Source organism: Mytilus californianus, unplaced genomic scaffold (genome assembly GCF_021869535.1).
Source record: "Mytilus californianus isolate M0D057914Y unplaced genomic scaffold, xbMytCali1.0.p SCAF_4, whole genome shotgun sequence".
NCBI lineage: Eukaryota > Metazoa > Mollusca > Bivalvia > Mytilida > Mytilidae > Mytilus > Mytilus californianus.
In genome coordinates this window covers 58,639,984-58,653,623 of record NW_026262690.1, presented here as the reverse complement: position 1 = coordinate 58,653,623, position 13,640 = coordinate 58,639,984, and the positions used below count along the sequence as shown (strand labels likewise).

General features: G+C 34.0%; 2 protein-coding genes across 2 annotated transcripts in view; both read left to right on the top strand.

Moving 5' to 3' along the window:
- Positions 1–13,640, top strand: part of LOC127736989 (uncharacterized) — a 175,980-nt gene that overhangs the window by 108,991 nt on the left and 53,349 nt on the right. The window lies entirely within an intron of this gene.
- On the top strand, positions 9,520–11,779 carry LOC127698505 (uncharacterized). Its single transcript, XM_052202015.1, has 2 exons — positions 9,520–10,110; positions 10,708–11,779. Exons 1-2 carry the CDS (start codon positions 10,026–10,028, stop codon positions 11,220–11,222), a joined length of 600 nt encoding a protein of 199 aa, XP_052057975.1. The 5' UTR covers positions 9,520–10,025; the 3' UTR covers positions 11,223–11,779.

Below are 13,640 nucleotides of genomic sequence, written 5' to 3'. Positions count from 1 at the left end.
TTTTGAAAAGGCCTTTGATTCCTTAGAATGGTTATTTTTAAAAAATTCTTTAAAAAGTTTTAATTTTGGGCCTTCAGTTTGTAAATGGTTTGAAACTTTATACTCAGGGGCATCAAGTTGTGTTATAAATAATGGACATACTTCTAAGTTTTTTCAATTGGAAAGAGGCTGCAGACAAGGAGATCCTCTTTCACCCTATTTATTTATAATTGGTGTTGAATTACTATCTTTAAAATTAAAAGATAATCCTGAAATAAGGGGAATAACTGTAAATGATAATGAATCACTTTTAAGCCAGTATGCAGATGACACATTCCTTATGTTAGATGGAAGGGAAATATCGTTGAGGGAAACACTTTCATGTTTTGAATCTTTTTATAAAATTTCAGGTTTAAAAATAAATGCTTCAAAGACAAAAGCACTATGGGTTGGAAACAAAAAGTATTCAGATATGATTCTTTGTCCTGACTTAAAACTTCATTGGTCACATTCAAATTTTAAACTTTTGGGGATTGAATTTTCTTTAGATTTAAACTGTATCACAGAAATTAATTTTGCCAAGAAGATTAAAGAAGTCTCTGCAATCCTGAAGAGCTGGCAACATCGTAAACTAACATTATTGGGGAAAATTACAGTAGTTAAATCACTTGCTCTTTCGAAATTGGTACACTTAATGACTGCATTGCCAAACCTATCACAATCCAGGTTAACAGAGCTCACTTCATTATTTTATAATTTTATATGGAGTGGAAAACCAGACAGAATTAAGCGTAACACACTTATTGGTGATATTTCACAAGGTGGACTTAATATGGTACATCTTCATTCCTTTAATATCTATTTAAAAATAAGTTGGATAAAAAGACTGATGTCAAACCCAGTTGGTGGCTGGCAGCAGTTGTTACTTGCAGACCTTATACAGTATGGGGGTGAAAGGGTTTTACATCTACAGAAAGAAAAGCTGATTGAGATTTCTAAAAAATGTAAAAATCCTTTCTGGAAGGATGTTTTACTATGCTTTTCTATCGCAAAACCTAATACTGAGAATTCTGTCAGTGACATTTTATCATTAGATATTTTGAACTTTTCTTCTTTGGATGATTTCCCATATTATATTCAATGGAAACAAGGAGGTGTGCAGTCAGTAAGTGACCTAATTAATAAAGAAAATACGAATTTTTATAAATTTGAGCAATTTCAAGAAAGAGTAAAAATCAACAATTTTATCAAATATCATGGTCTGATTTCAAGGATCCCTCAGACTATGAAAAAATACCTTAAAGAGAACTGTTTAAAGCAAGATTTGGATAAGCCTGATAATGGTGATATTTTTTTAAAGAGAATTATAGGTAATGTGAAAGCCAAATTTGTATATAAAAATTTAGTAAATAAAGTTATTGAACTACCAACAGTCAAGTTTTCGAAATGGGAAGAACTGCTGATTATTGATACAACAGAATGGTCAGAATATTTCAGGATAACCAAAAAATCATGTAGAGATGTTTATTTAAGAACTTTTCAATACAAATTTTTGCATAGAATCATAGCAACTAATACCTTTTTATACAAAATTAAATTAAAAGACACCAAGATGTGTACTTTTTGTAAACTTGGTGAAGAAACTATTGAACACCTTTTTTTTGAATGCCCAATAACTTTTCAATTGTGGCAGTCTTTTTCAAATGCAGTAAAACTTTTTTTTGTAAACTTTGTTCTTAACAAAGAGAATGTGTTTCTTGGTTGCAAACATGAAAGTTTATTACTGAATCTGTTAGTCATAATTACAAAAAACTATATATACAAATGTAAATTAAATGAAACAAAACCAAATATGGTTGGGTTAAAGAATAGAATAAAGAAATACCAATTTCTTGAATATTATATTGCAAAGAAAAATAATAGAGTCCAAGTGTGTGAAAAATTTTGGTCTCCTTTACATGTAATATTTAATTAATTATTGTTTCATATAAGTGAGAGAATAAAATATCTACATATCATGAGCAAATATTTAGCCTTGAGTTTTTTTTTGTTTTTTGTTTTTCTTTAAAATATTTTGTTTTTAAAATGTTAGTCAAGATACATCATGTACATATTGTAGCAAAACAAATGAGTGAAGAGTATTTGTATTGTATGAGAGAAAGTCAGAGAGCGAGAGAATATAATCAAATAAAATTTATATGTAACCTTAAATACTACATGTATAATTATAAAAATCAACTTGTCAGTGATATATATTGTATACTGAATTATTTTTTATATGTAACCCCTTGATACCCTTGTCAGGTGGTAGTGTAGGGGTACATGTATATTAAATCCTGACTATTGAAAAACAAATAAAAAAAAAAAAAACCATTTTATCCACCGTCCAATTACTCCCTTGTCGTTGATATTCAATGAAAGACGTGTACATCTTTTTGATAGATTCCTTCAATCCTGCATCTATATCCTCCAATTTTAAACTTGTCTGGCATTTTCCCCGGAAATGCGGCTCTGCTGTTTCTACGTCATCTCCTTTTCATCTGATGGATAGATACCACTTCAATCCACCTCTTTCTTTGATTTTACGCTTGATAACATCTTTAATATCATCATACCGGCTTTTCAGGAATGTCATCGGATCGAATTTATTCAATCCTCTTGCTTCGATTGTATATGTTTCAACGGTTCCATTTAACGCTTTGAGTTGCATGGATTCGTCTTTTCAGGTGTTGGGGTACTAGTATGGTACCACCAACACCATTTTGGGTTAGTTGTTTACCATGGTTTTGCTTATGCCGTTGGAAGTTGTCTTTTCTTGAAAATACCACATTACAGGTGGCACAGTGCCATTTTGTTCCAGTATGAGTCGATCTCTTATGGCGCATTAAACTCTTCTTTATGGGAAAAGATTTTCTGCATACATCACATTTGATTGCAGATTTTACCATCTTTGTTTTTTCGACACTGGTTCCATTTTCTGTCCTCGCTCCACAACAAACTGAAAAAGTAATTATCTCAATATTCTTTTATTATCTTAGTATTAGATAATTCATTCAGTTGATAAAGACAACCAGTTATTATACATATATCAACGGAGTCTATCGCCACTGGTACTCGCGTCAGGTCGGAAAAAACGACTCCTCAGTCTACCGACCTTATGGGTTCCCAGTCTTGAAACTGATATGCATAACGAACTGATTGATATTCAAGAATGTTTGTCGGAAACAGAGCTGCTCGCGCATTTAAGCAAGACTGCAAAGGTTTTGGTTGGAGAGGTCTTCTTTACTATATCAGGACATGCCACATGACACTTCCTCTCCATTGTAAGCTAAATGGCACTGCCCTTAGTCAGTACACCTTACCAGTGCAGGAGACTACTTCAAACTTTCGAGCTTGAAATATAGCTCCCCCCACTTTTTAAAAAAAAATTTTTTTTTTACACGACCGCAAAAAAATATTTTGGATCGTATAATGGTATGATGTCGTCGTCCAAAGACACATTGGTTTCCGAATGGATCTCTATGAAATTTTTGAAGAAGGTTCAATACCACAAAAGGAAAGTTGTGATTGATTTTGGGGATGATGGTCCCAACCGTTTAGGAATTAGGGGCCCAAAAGGGACCCAAAACAAACATTTTTCTAGTTTCAGGATAATAACTTGTGTATTAGTATTTCGATTGCTCTGAAATTATACAGCAATGTTTAATACCACAAGTAGAAGGTTGGGATTCATATTAGGGATTATAGGGCAAACAGTTTAGGAATTAAGAGCCTAAAAGAGGCCAAAAACAACAATTTTTGTAGTTTCCGGACAATAACTTGTGTGTAAGTGTATGGATCTCTCTGATATTGTACCATAAGGTTCCATATCACAAAGGGAAGACTGCGATTGAGTTTGGGGGTAATTGCCTCAAACATGTAGGAATTAGGGGCCAAAAAAGGGCCAAAAACATGCATTATTCTAGTTTCCAAACAATAACTTGTGTTAGATGTGTATGGATCTCTCTGAAATTGTACTACATGTACAAGGTTCCATACTACAAAGGAAAGAATTGGATTGAGTCTTGGGGTAATTGCTCCAAGGGGGGATTCCAAAAGTCGCGGGAGGGGGGGGTTCCAATTTTTTTAAGGAATTCATATTTTTTTTTTAAATTTTAAAATTTCAAATTTTGTAAAAGTTTCAAGAAGTAATCTTCAATTGCACAGTATTGCGCAATAGATTTGTAAGATCTTTTACTACATTTATTTTGTGTCAGAAACCTATATTATGTCAAAAATTTGATCACAATCAAAATTCAGACAGTATCAAGCTTGAAATTATATCCAAATTTGCCCCAACTGTTCAGGGTTCGACCTCTGCGGCCGTATCAGGCTGCGCTCAGCGAAGCATTTTATTTTTATTATTCTTGAAAATATGCATATGTTAATTCCATTGTTTGATAATCATAATTTGTCGTAAATTAAATAAATAATTTAGTAATAGAATAAAAAAAAAACAAAAAACAAAAAACAAAAGAGTTACCATCCATTAAGAGAATTATAATTGTAATAATACAAGCCTTAACTAAACCTTTATAGTTGATTATTAGGTGCACCATACCTTTAAATCGATGTAAACTCTGACTTCGCTTCACCTTTTTATGTCGTCGATAAGACTGATTAAACTCCTTAATTTTTGTCGCTTATATAGGAGGTTGTGCATAAAATGTGGAAATTCCCTATTTCACGTAATCTGATTGGTTTATTTCGAATCCGGCAATTTTGTTCGGTCGATAATCAGTTCAGTTTGATTTACCTGTTTTAGCTATTAGACGTTATTTTCTTTGCTCCTGATGTAGTGTACAATATCTACAAATAAAACCACTTTTTAACAAATAAAACAAGTTTATTCTAATGGACATGGATGTCAGATTTTAGACAGTTTAAAAAAAAAATCTAGGCATTGAAATTATCACAAATTGATAGGAATTATTTGATTTGTTTACATTAATGTTCATTCGCCCGTGTACATAAAGCCATCAGGTTAATGAAAACGAAAGAATGTGTTGAATAACATAAAATATCTTGTTTATCAGTTATGAATTTTATAGTGAAGGAATTTCAGTTTAAAAGTGAATATTATCAAGGAAATAATAAAATATTTTTTCAAATTATATTTCGTATTGAATGGATAATAGTTTGATATTAAACAATAGACAATGTTCACATTCTATAACAGTAGGTATTATCAAACACGTTTACATTAGATACTTGTCAAAATTTTATATTATAGGGTTAAACTTAGCAAAAAGTCACCAGAACCTGTAGTTCCCCATCTACTGGCAGATCTCCAATTGGCAAGAAAAGATTCCAGTGTAGTGTCCTTTTTCTTCCTTCTTTGTTCTCTTTTTGTACCATGTACACTGGAATTCCACAATTAGGATGACTAATAATCCGATACAGGTCATCTTCCCACCGGTCTGCAAACTCGTGCTTTCAATCAAAAGCTAGTGTCTTGACCAAGACTATCTCCAGGTTTAAGCACAGCTCCTTTGACTTTCTGGTTGTAATGTGACTTCTGGTGTTTCTGGGCTGCAAAGATGTTGCTGTGTCGTAGGCTTTGCATAGTCTATCTTGCAATTCCTCTGCATACTTTGTTTGTTGTTTTAACTGGTTCAACATCATCTCCAATACCAAAGGCGATGTCTATAGGTGGCTTTGGCTGTCTTCCGAACATCAGGAAGTATGGTGAGAATCCAGTTGACGTCTGACGTGTACAGTTGTAAGCATGGACTAGACCAGCAATATGTGACTTCCAATCTTTCTTCTGAACGTTTTCTAAGGTACCAAGCATGCCAAGTAGTGTCCTGTTGAAAGGTTAAGTGATGCCATTACCCATTGGATGATAAGGTGTTGTTCTTGACTTCGTCATACCAGTGATGTTGCATAATTTCTTGATTATTTTAGAACCAAAGTTGGCACCTTGATCGGAATGGATTCTTTCTGGTAGACCATAATGGACGACTAATTTGTTGAAGAATACGTCTGCAGTTGTTTTTGCTGCCTGGTTTCTTGAAGGTATTGCCAAGGCGTATCATGTGAAGTGGTCTGTTATCACTAGTATATTCTCAAATCCACCTTTTGACCTTTCAAGTGTGAGATAGTCCATGCACACTAACCCAAGGGGTTGTGTCGTCTCGATGTTGATGAGTGGCGCTCTGTGACTTGCAGGTTGCTTTCGGCTAATGCATATGTCGCAGTTCGAGATCCAGTTGTCAACATCTTGATTCATGCCAAACCAAACAAAACGGTCTCTAACCAATGAAACTATCTCTGCCTTGGTGTCCCATCTCATCATGTAATGCTGTGAGTACCTTGGCAATGCAGACTTCAGGTAATACCAGTTGTTTATGTTGTTCCCCATTGTCGTGGATGAAACAGTAAAGTACGCCATCGACCATTTTCAACTTGTCGTAGTTGTTGAAAAACCAAGTAATCCATGGTGTTCGCTCTATTTGCTCTTTTCGTGGCTATCGATGTTCATCAACCCAGTATATCCAATCTTTGATGTAGGTATCTTTCTTTTGTTCCATCTTGATGTTAACTAAATGCTGTGATGGTAAATATGGATCATCTGTAGCGTTAGTGTTGTCATCGATACCGTCTGAACGTAGGGTTGTGTGTGATGTAACTGACAAATGGCTTTCACATAATCGGTACTAATGTTGGAGGTGTTGGTACGACCAAGTAGTTCTGGAAGTCTGGAAAGGGCATCTGCATCAGCGTTGTTTGCCCCAGGTCGATGGAAGTCTTAAAGTTGTAAGATGACAAACTTGCTATCCAACGATGTCCAGTGGCATCAAGCTTTGCTGTTGTTAAAACATAGGTAAATGGGTTGTTGTCTGGAACCACTGTAAATGTGTTGCCATAAAGGTAATCATGGAACTTTTCTGTAACTGACCATTTCAGAGCAAGGAATTCTAACTTATGGACAGTTCTTCTCAGTCTTGCTAAGTTCTCTGCTGGCATAGGCAATGACTCTTTTCTTTCCTTCTTGTTATTGCTCCAAGACCAAGCATAGATGCATCTGTATGTAGTTCAAAAGGTTCCTTGTAGCATGGATAACCAAGAACAGGTGGAATCGCTAGTTGACTTTTGAGCTTCTGGAAGGCATCTTCTTGTGGCTTGTCCCAAACCCATGATGTTACTATTGGCTTCTTAGGTTTTCGCTTACTGGACTTCTTTGGTGCAGGCATCAAGTCTGTGAGCAATCTTGCTATCTTGGGGAAGTCTATGTCAAACTTGTTGTAATAGCCAACGAAACCAAGGAAGCGACAAACTTCTGGCATTGTGGGTCGAGGTCAGTTGGTAAATTTCTTTAATTTGTCTGGATCAGGTGAAATACCATCTTTTGAGACTCTGTGGCTGATGGACTTGACTTTGTCTTTGAAGAAGGCACATTTCTTGGGCGAAAGATTTAAGTTGTGTGCTCTAAGTCATTGTAGTACCATCTGTAGCCTTTCAAGATGTTCCTCATACGTCTCGGAAAAGATGATCAAGTCGTCAAGGTATATAAAGCATATATCTAGGTGAAAATATCCAGGTATTTGCGACATGAGGCATTGATAGGTTGCTGGACTGGTTAAGAGGCCAAACAGAAGTCTGTTGAACTCGTAGAAACCAAGTGGGCCGACTGTAAACACTGTTCTAGCCTTGTGTGTCTCTTCAACCTCTACTTGGTGATAACCACTCTTCATGTCCATGACTGTATAATAGTTATTTCCTCCCAAGGCGTCCAGGATTTCTTCGCTTCTAGGAAGAGCATACGAGTCTTTACTCATTCATATTTGTACTTTATATAAACTATTCAATACAAAACTATTGATTTATATAAATGGAAACACTTTTCCGTCTTTTGTTCAGCAAACCTCCATTTATAAAATATAGACTATTCGTGACAATAATCAAATAGTAATGCATGCAAATTAACAAACTAATTCTACCGTGACAAATAAACCGTAGATTATAAAATCATATACCCGTAGCTTGATAAAAATCTCTCATGTACATCTTTCGTACTGGTGTTATATGCATGCGATCTGAGGAGAACGAGACAAGAAAATAGAAACTTTACTAGATGTTACTTACGTGAAAAATATAAATAATGTTAATAAAGAAGTGAACTTACAGCAGTCAATAACTATGTCGTGTCCAAAGTAATAAGGTATACAGGTAACTATCTAATATATGGTCAATATAAACGGGACATAAATCTAAACGTCTGTCATAGTTCTTAGACAACATTCATTCTGTGTCAAAAACCTATGCTATGTCAAATATTTAATCACAATCCAAATTCAGAACTGTATTGCACAATTGATAGAAATTGTTAGTAGATTCATACTTAAAAATAGATATAGCATTTTAGATATTATGTATAAATATAGTTTTAAATTTACTTTTCATTATTGGATGTTTTGAAAATAATTAAAAGTAAGTTTTATAGATTTCTTGGAGACATTGTATTAATGAAGAATGATATTTTGGAAATTGTTTTTTTCATTTTTTTGTAAATTTTTTGAAGAACTTCATGGTAGGTTTATTTGATATTCTGTATAGATTAATTTTCAGAATGCTATAAACAGTTCATTCAACCTATGCCAACATTTTGAAATTTAGGTATAAGATTGTATTAAAAAAGGTTGGCATAGGTTGAATAAAATAGGTTTATTCATGGTTCTCCAACATTTGAAAAATCCAACTCACATTTATCCAACAAGTGTTAAACAATAGATGGGCTTGGTGTTTATATAGCAATTAAAATTGTTGTTTTTAGGAAGTTATATAATTAGACCTGTATACAATGTATTATATAATTTTCATATTATACTGTTTAACAAAAAATGTAAAATAATAAATAAATTCAAAAAAATTCAAAAATAGATATTTTATAAAATTCTTCTAGTACTGTTCAACTTCCAATTATAATCTAAAATAAAAATATTAATGACAGCTTACATATGTAAAAAAGCATGGGTTTTTGTTTAACAATTATTTTTTTCCGGCAAGCATATTTAATAGTTATAGCTATTAAATATATTTGCAGAAGAAGAAAAAACAATTTTAGAGTAAAAATAAAGTTTAACTTATTTACGGTAGACAATATCAGTATCGTTCCGCATCTTTAGCCGGACTCTGTCTTCTAATTTTATGAGGTAGGTCACCCATTTCAGCTTGGTGAAGATTTCAAATGAGCAGATCTCATTGAGCCGGTACATTTACGTAATGCCTGAGTTTGACTGTAACATTTTAAACATCTTTTAGTTATAAAAGAAGCTGAACTATATACACATTTCATAATCATACTCAATTTTTAAAGGCAGTGCTTTAATGCCTTTCTAGTTGCCGGGTTAATCCTTCCTTCCGCGATATCCAACTTATCTACGTGGGGGGTCATTAGACTCCAAGTAGATCCGGAAATGTTGAATTCTCTCCTCTTCTTATTGCGATATAAAATTTTTTTTGTTTCATTTCATTTACATTGGGAAATAGAGAAACGATCATTGTGTTTTGTTAGTTTTAAAAACTTTTGATATATTAGTATTTTGCATTATAAGCAGTCAACCGATTGACAAACTAGAATTATTGAATTCCGTGTGGAAAGAGCTCAGGTTAATTTCGAGTGTTATCTGCAATCTAGATGTTTATAAATCATTTCAGTCGTTGATATAATAATTAAAGGTCGACTGAACATGAATTATATTATACAATTTAAAGCGCATTTCTGTTTATGCACGTGAACCCGTCTAACGTTATTTTCGCAGTTATATAAAGTAGCAAATTATCGTTCGTGAATAGGTGGCGCCGTGGTAGCGGATCCTGTTCATCTACTTCCGGTTTCTGCACTGTGCAACTATTTCAGTTATATTTTTAATTAACGATGCCAAGTACTTGTTGTTGTGTACCTGGATGTCATTTAAGAGGAGGACATGCATTTCCAAATGACTTAAAAAGAAGGAAAAGTTGGATCAACGCCATGGCCCATACGCAGATTGGACGAGAACACGATGATATCGTGGAGTCCATCTCAATCAGCTGTTGTTTGCAAGGCACGTTTTACTGAAAAAGACTACGTGCAGGAAACTATTCATGGTAAAACTCTATTTTCTTTGTGAAATATATAGTTATATATGTAATCGCCATGCGAATAAACCAAAGTCTGTTTACAACCGCAATTATCGTTTTAGAATAAAAGGGGGTGGGTAATTCAAGACGTCATAATTTTTTGGAATACGATTCAATGTGATCTGTTTGAGATTTTTTGGTGATTGCTACAATTATAATGATTTCTTACAAGAGGTATATCATACTGAGAATTATTTTAGCAGTAATTACAAAAAATGAATTATGCTAATGACAGTTACTAATGTAGTAATGACAGGAATGCATAAGCTATGCCTCATAGACTTTCTTGAAAAATATCAATGACAATGTTAACAGGAACAAAACAATGACATGCTCTTATCTATATTATAGTTATTTAGGTACAAACAATGTACGTTTGTTGCATAAGTCTCTCATTGTTTGTCCTTTGGATTTACATAACAAACATTGAATCAGGCAAACATAGTTTTATCCAGATTGTAATGAATAAATCTAGTTAATATTTCGCCAGGTAGTACAAAGTATACATTGCTAATGGAAGTTCATTTAATTATAAAAAAACTAATGTTTTATAACCTTTTTCAGGGCGCAAACCCACCATACAGAGACTTAAGTCTACTGCAATTCCCAGCCTATTTTCCTGGACCAAGCAAGAGACTGAATCGTCCGCAAAAAGAAAAATCAGGGCAGTTTCCTGTGAAAACAAAAGAACTAAACTTGATGAATATTGTAGTAGAAATCTAGAGGAAAGTTTTGATTGTAAAGTTGGTTTTCCTGAAGAAGTCATTCATACTGCAGAAAGGATTTATGACTGTCCACCACCAACTGCCGAGCTAATGTTGAGCTTCACAGATGGAATTACGCAAACACCATCAATGCCTATGTTTTCAGCAGAGAATTTTGAAATGAAGACACGTGACACAGCCATGCATTTTTATACCGGTTTAGAGTTGTATACTAAATTTTTATTTGTTTTGACCACACTTGGTCCAGCAGCACATTGTTTGCGATACATATATTTTCAAATTGATAGGGTGTCAGTTGAAAATCAGTTTTTTTATGACTTTGATGAAATTGAGGCATCATACAACCAACTTTGAACTGTCTAGATTCTAGATTGAATCTAGTGTTAAGAATATTGTGTATACATGGATTGTTTTTATGTCTAAACAGTGGTGTGAGGCTAACACTTGGCCATCTAGTGGTTTAGTCAAGTATTTTTCACCATCCAACTTCAAATTAAAGTTTCCTACGACTTGGATTATTATTGACAGCACAGAATATCCCGTGATAAAACCTAAAGCTCCTAGAGCTCAGGCAACCTTTTCATCAAATAAAAACAGAAACACTGAAAATTCTTGAATGTTCGACACCTGGTGGTTTAGTCAACTATGTCTCTATGTCACATAGAGTGAATTATTGGACTTGGCAAAACATACAAAATTCTAATAAATCCTATGAATGCAACGGAAACAAAACTTTCATGTGAAATAACATTTAGTTGTGTTATGTTGTGTAATTTTAGAACTTGTATTGTGCCAAAGGATGCATAAATAAAAGTGACGCAATGCATTTTGTTCTGATATATATATATTTACAATTACATGCACATGTAAATTGTAATGCATATAAAAATAAGGAGATGTGGTATGATATTCAGTGAGATTATCAAACTAAAGTGCATAAGAAATGGGTTTAAGCAGTTACAGGTGTTACTGTCACCGTACAATCTCCAACAATGAGAAAAACTCGTACCCTGTAAAAAATTTCAGAGATCTTACAACTAAGTTTTGTTGTCTCACCTTGACTTTGGTGAATTTTTTATATCTGTTGATGTAAATATAAAAAAGAAGATGTGGTATGATTGCCAATGAGACAACTCTCCACACATGCACAAGAGACCAAATGACACAGAAATTAACAGCTATAGGTCACAGTACGGCCTTCAACAATGAGCAAAGCCCATACCGCACAGTCAGCTATAAAAGGCCCAGAAATGACAATGTAAAACAATTCAAACAGGAAAACTAACGGCCTATTTTATGTAAAAAAATGAACAAATATAACAAATATGCAACACATAAACAAACGACAACCACTGAATTACACTTTTATAGGCTCCTGACTTGGGACAGGCACATACATGTACATACAGAATGTGGCGGGCTTAAACATGTTAGCGGGATCCCAACCCTCCCCCTAACCTGGGACAGTGCCAGGTGTAACAGTACAATATAAGAAAGAACTATAAAAATCAGTTGAAAGAGGCTAAACTCATCAGATGGATAAATACAAATACAAGTGGACGTGGTCGGGTAGTTGTACATCCAAACAACAAAAAGACACTAAGTACAAATCTGAGAGTACTCGCAGTTACTGACAGCTAGTTCAAAGCCACTAACAACTGATAAAAAAATCTTGCATCTAAGACTAAATTATCAATCCGTAAGCTCCCTTTAGAATTTTATAAATTTTAGATTTTACATTTCTGAGTTATGGGGTTTTATTCATTAAAAAAGGGGGGATTTTCCAGTTTTTGGACAACAACTCAAAAATGCTTTAAGCAGTTCACATGAAACTTTGGTGAATTATTTATAGCTATTGATGTGATCTCCCTATTGATTTTCATAAATTTCAAATATGACATTGAGAAGAAATTGAACTTTATTTGTTTATAGTCTGGCAACAGATTTATTAAGTATTGCACAACAGCACAGTGTATTGCACAACAGCAAGAAATCTTTAATTGAATATAAATTCAATTCATATAACCGATTTCAAGTTCATTGACTACATTTATTCAGAAACTATAATATGTCAAATATTTAATTACAATCCAAATTCAGACCTGTATCAAGCTTGAATATTGTGTCCATTTTTGCCCCAGCTGTTCAGTGTAGTACCTCTGCGGGTGTATCCAGCTGCGCTCAGCGAATCAGTTTATTTCTTAATTAAGAACTCCTTTTTATACGACCGCAAAAAAATTTTTGTGGTCGTATATTGGTATGACGTTGGCGTCGCCGTCGTCCAGCGTTGTTCGTCCGAAGACACATTAGTTTTCGCACTCTAACTTTAGTTTAAGTGAATGGATCTCAATGAAATTTTAAAATAAGGTTCAATACCACAAAAGGAAAGTGGGGATTGATTTTGGGGGTTATGGTACCAACAGTTAAGGAATTAGGGGCCAAAAATAAGCATTTTTGTAACTTCCAGACATAACTTGTGTGTAAGTGTATGGATCTCTCTGACATTGTACCACAAGGTTCCATATCACAAAGGGAATGCTGAGATTGATTTTTGGGGGTAATTGCCTCTTAATTTTAGGAATTAGGGGCCAAAAAGGGGCAAAAAACAAGCATTTTTCTAGTTTCATGACAATAACTTGTGTGCAAGTCTATGGATCTCTCTGACATTGTATCACAAGGTTCCATATCACAAAGGGAATGCTGGGATTGAATTTTGGGGTAATTGCCTCCAAATTTTAGGAATTAGGGGCCAAAAAGGGGCAAAAAACAAGC

What these genes read in the sequence shown, in the direction of transcription:
- LOC127698505 (XM_052202015.1), top strand. Translation starts at nt 10,026, where the DNA reads ATGATATCGTGGAGTCCATCTCAATCAGCTGTTGTTTGCAAGGCACGT. An exon ending in CGTGCAGGAAACTATTCATG is followed by an intron (nt 10,111 to 10,707) that starts GTAAAACTCTAT and finishes AACCTTTTTCAG; the next exon opens with GGCGCAAACCCACCATACAG.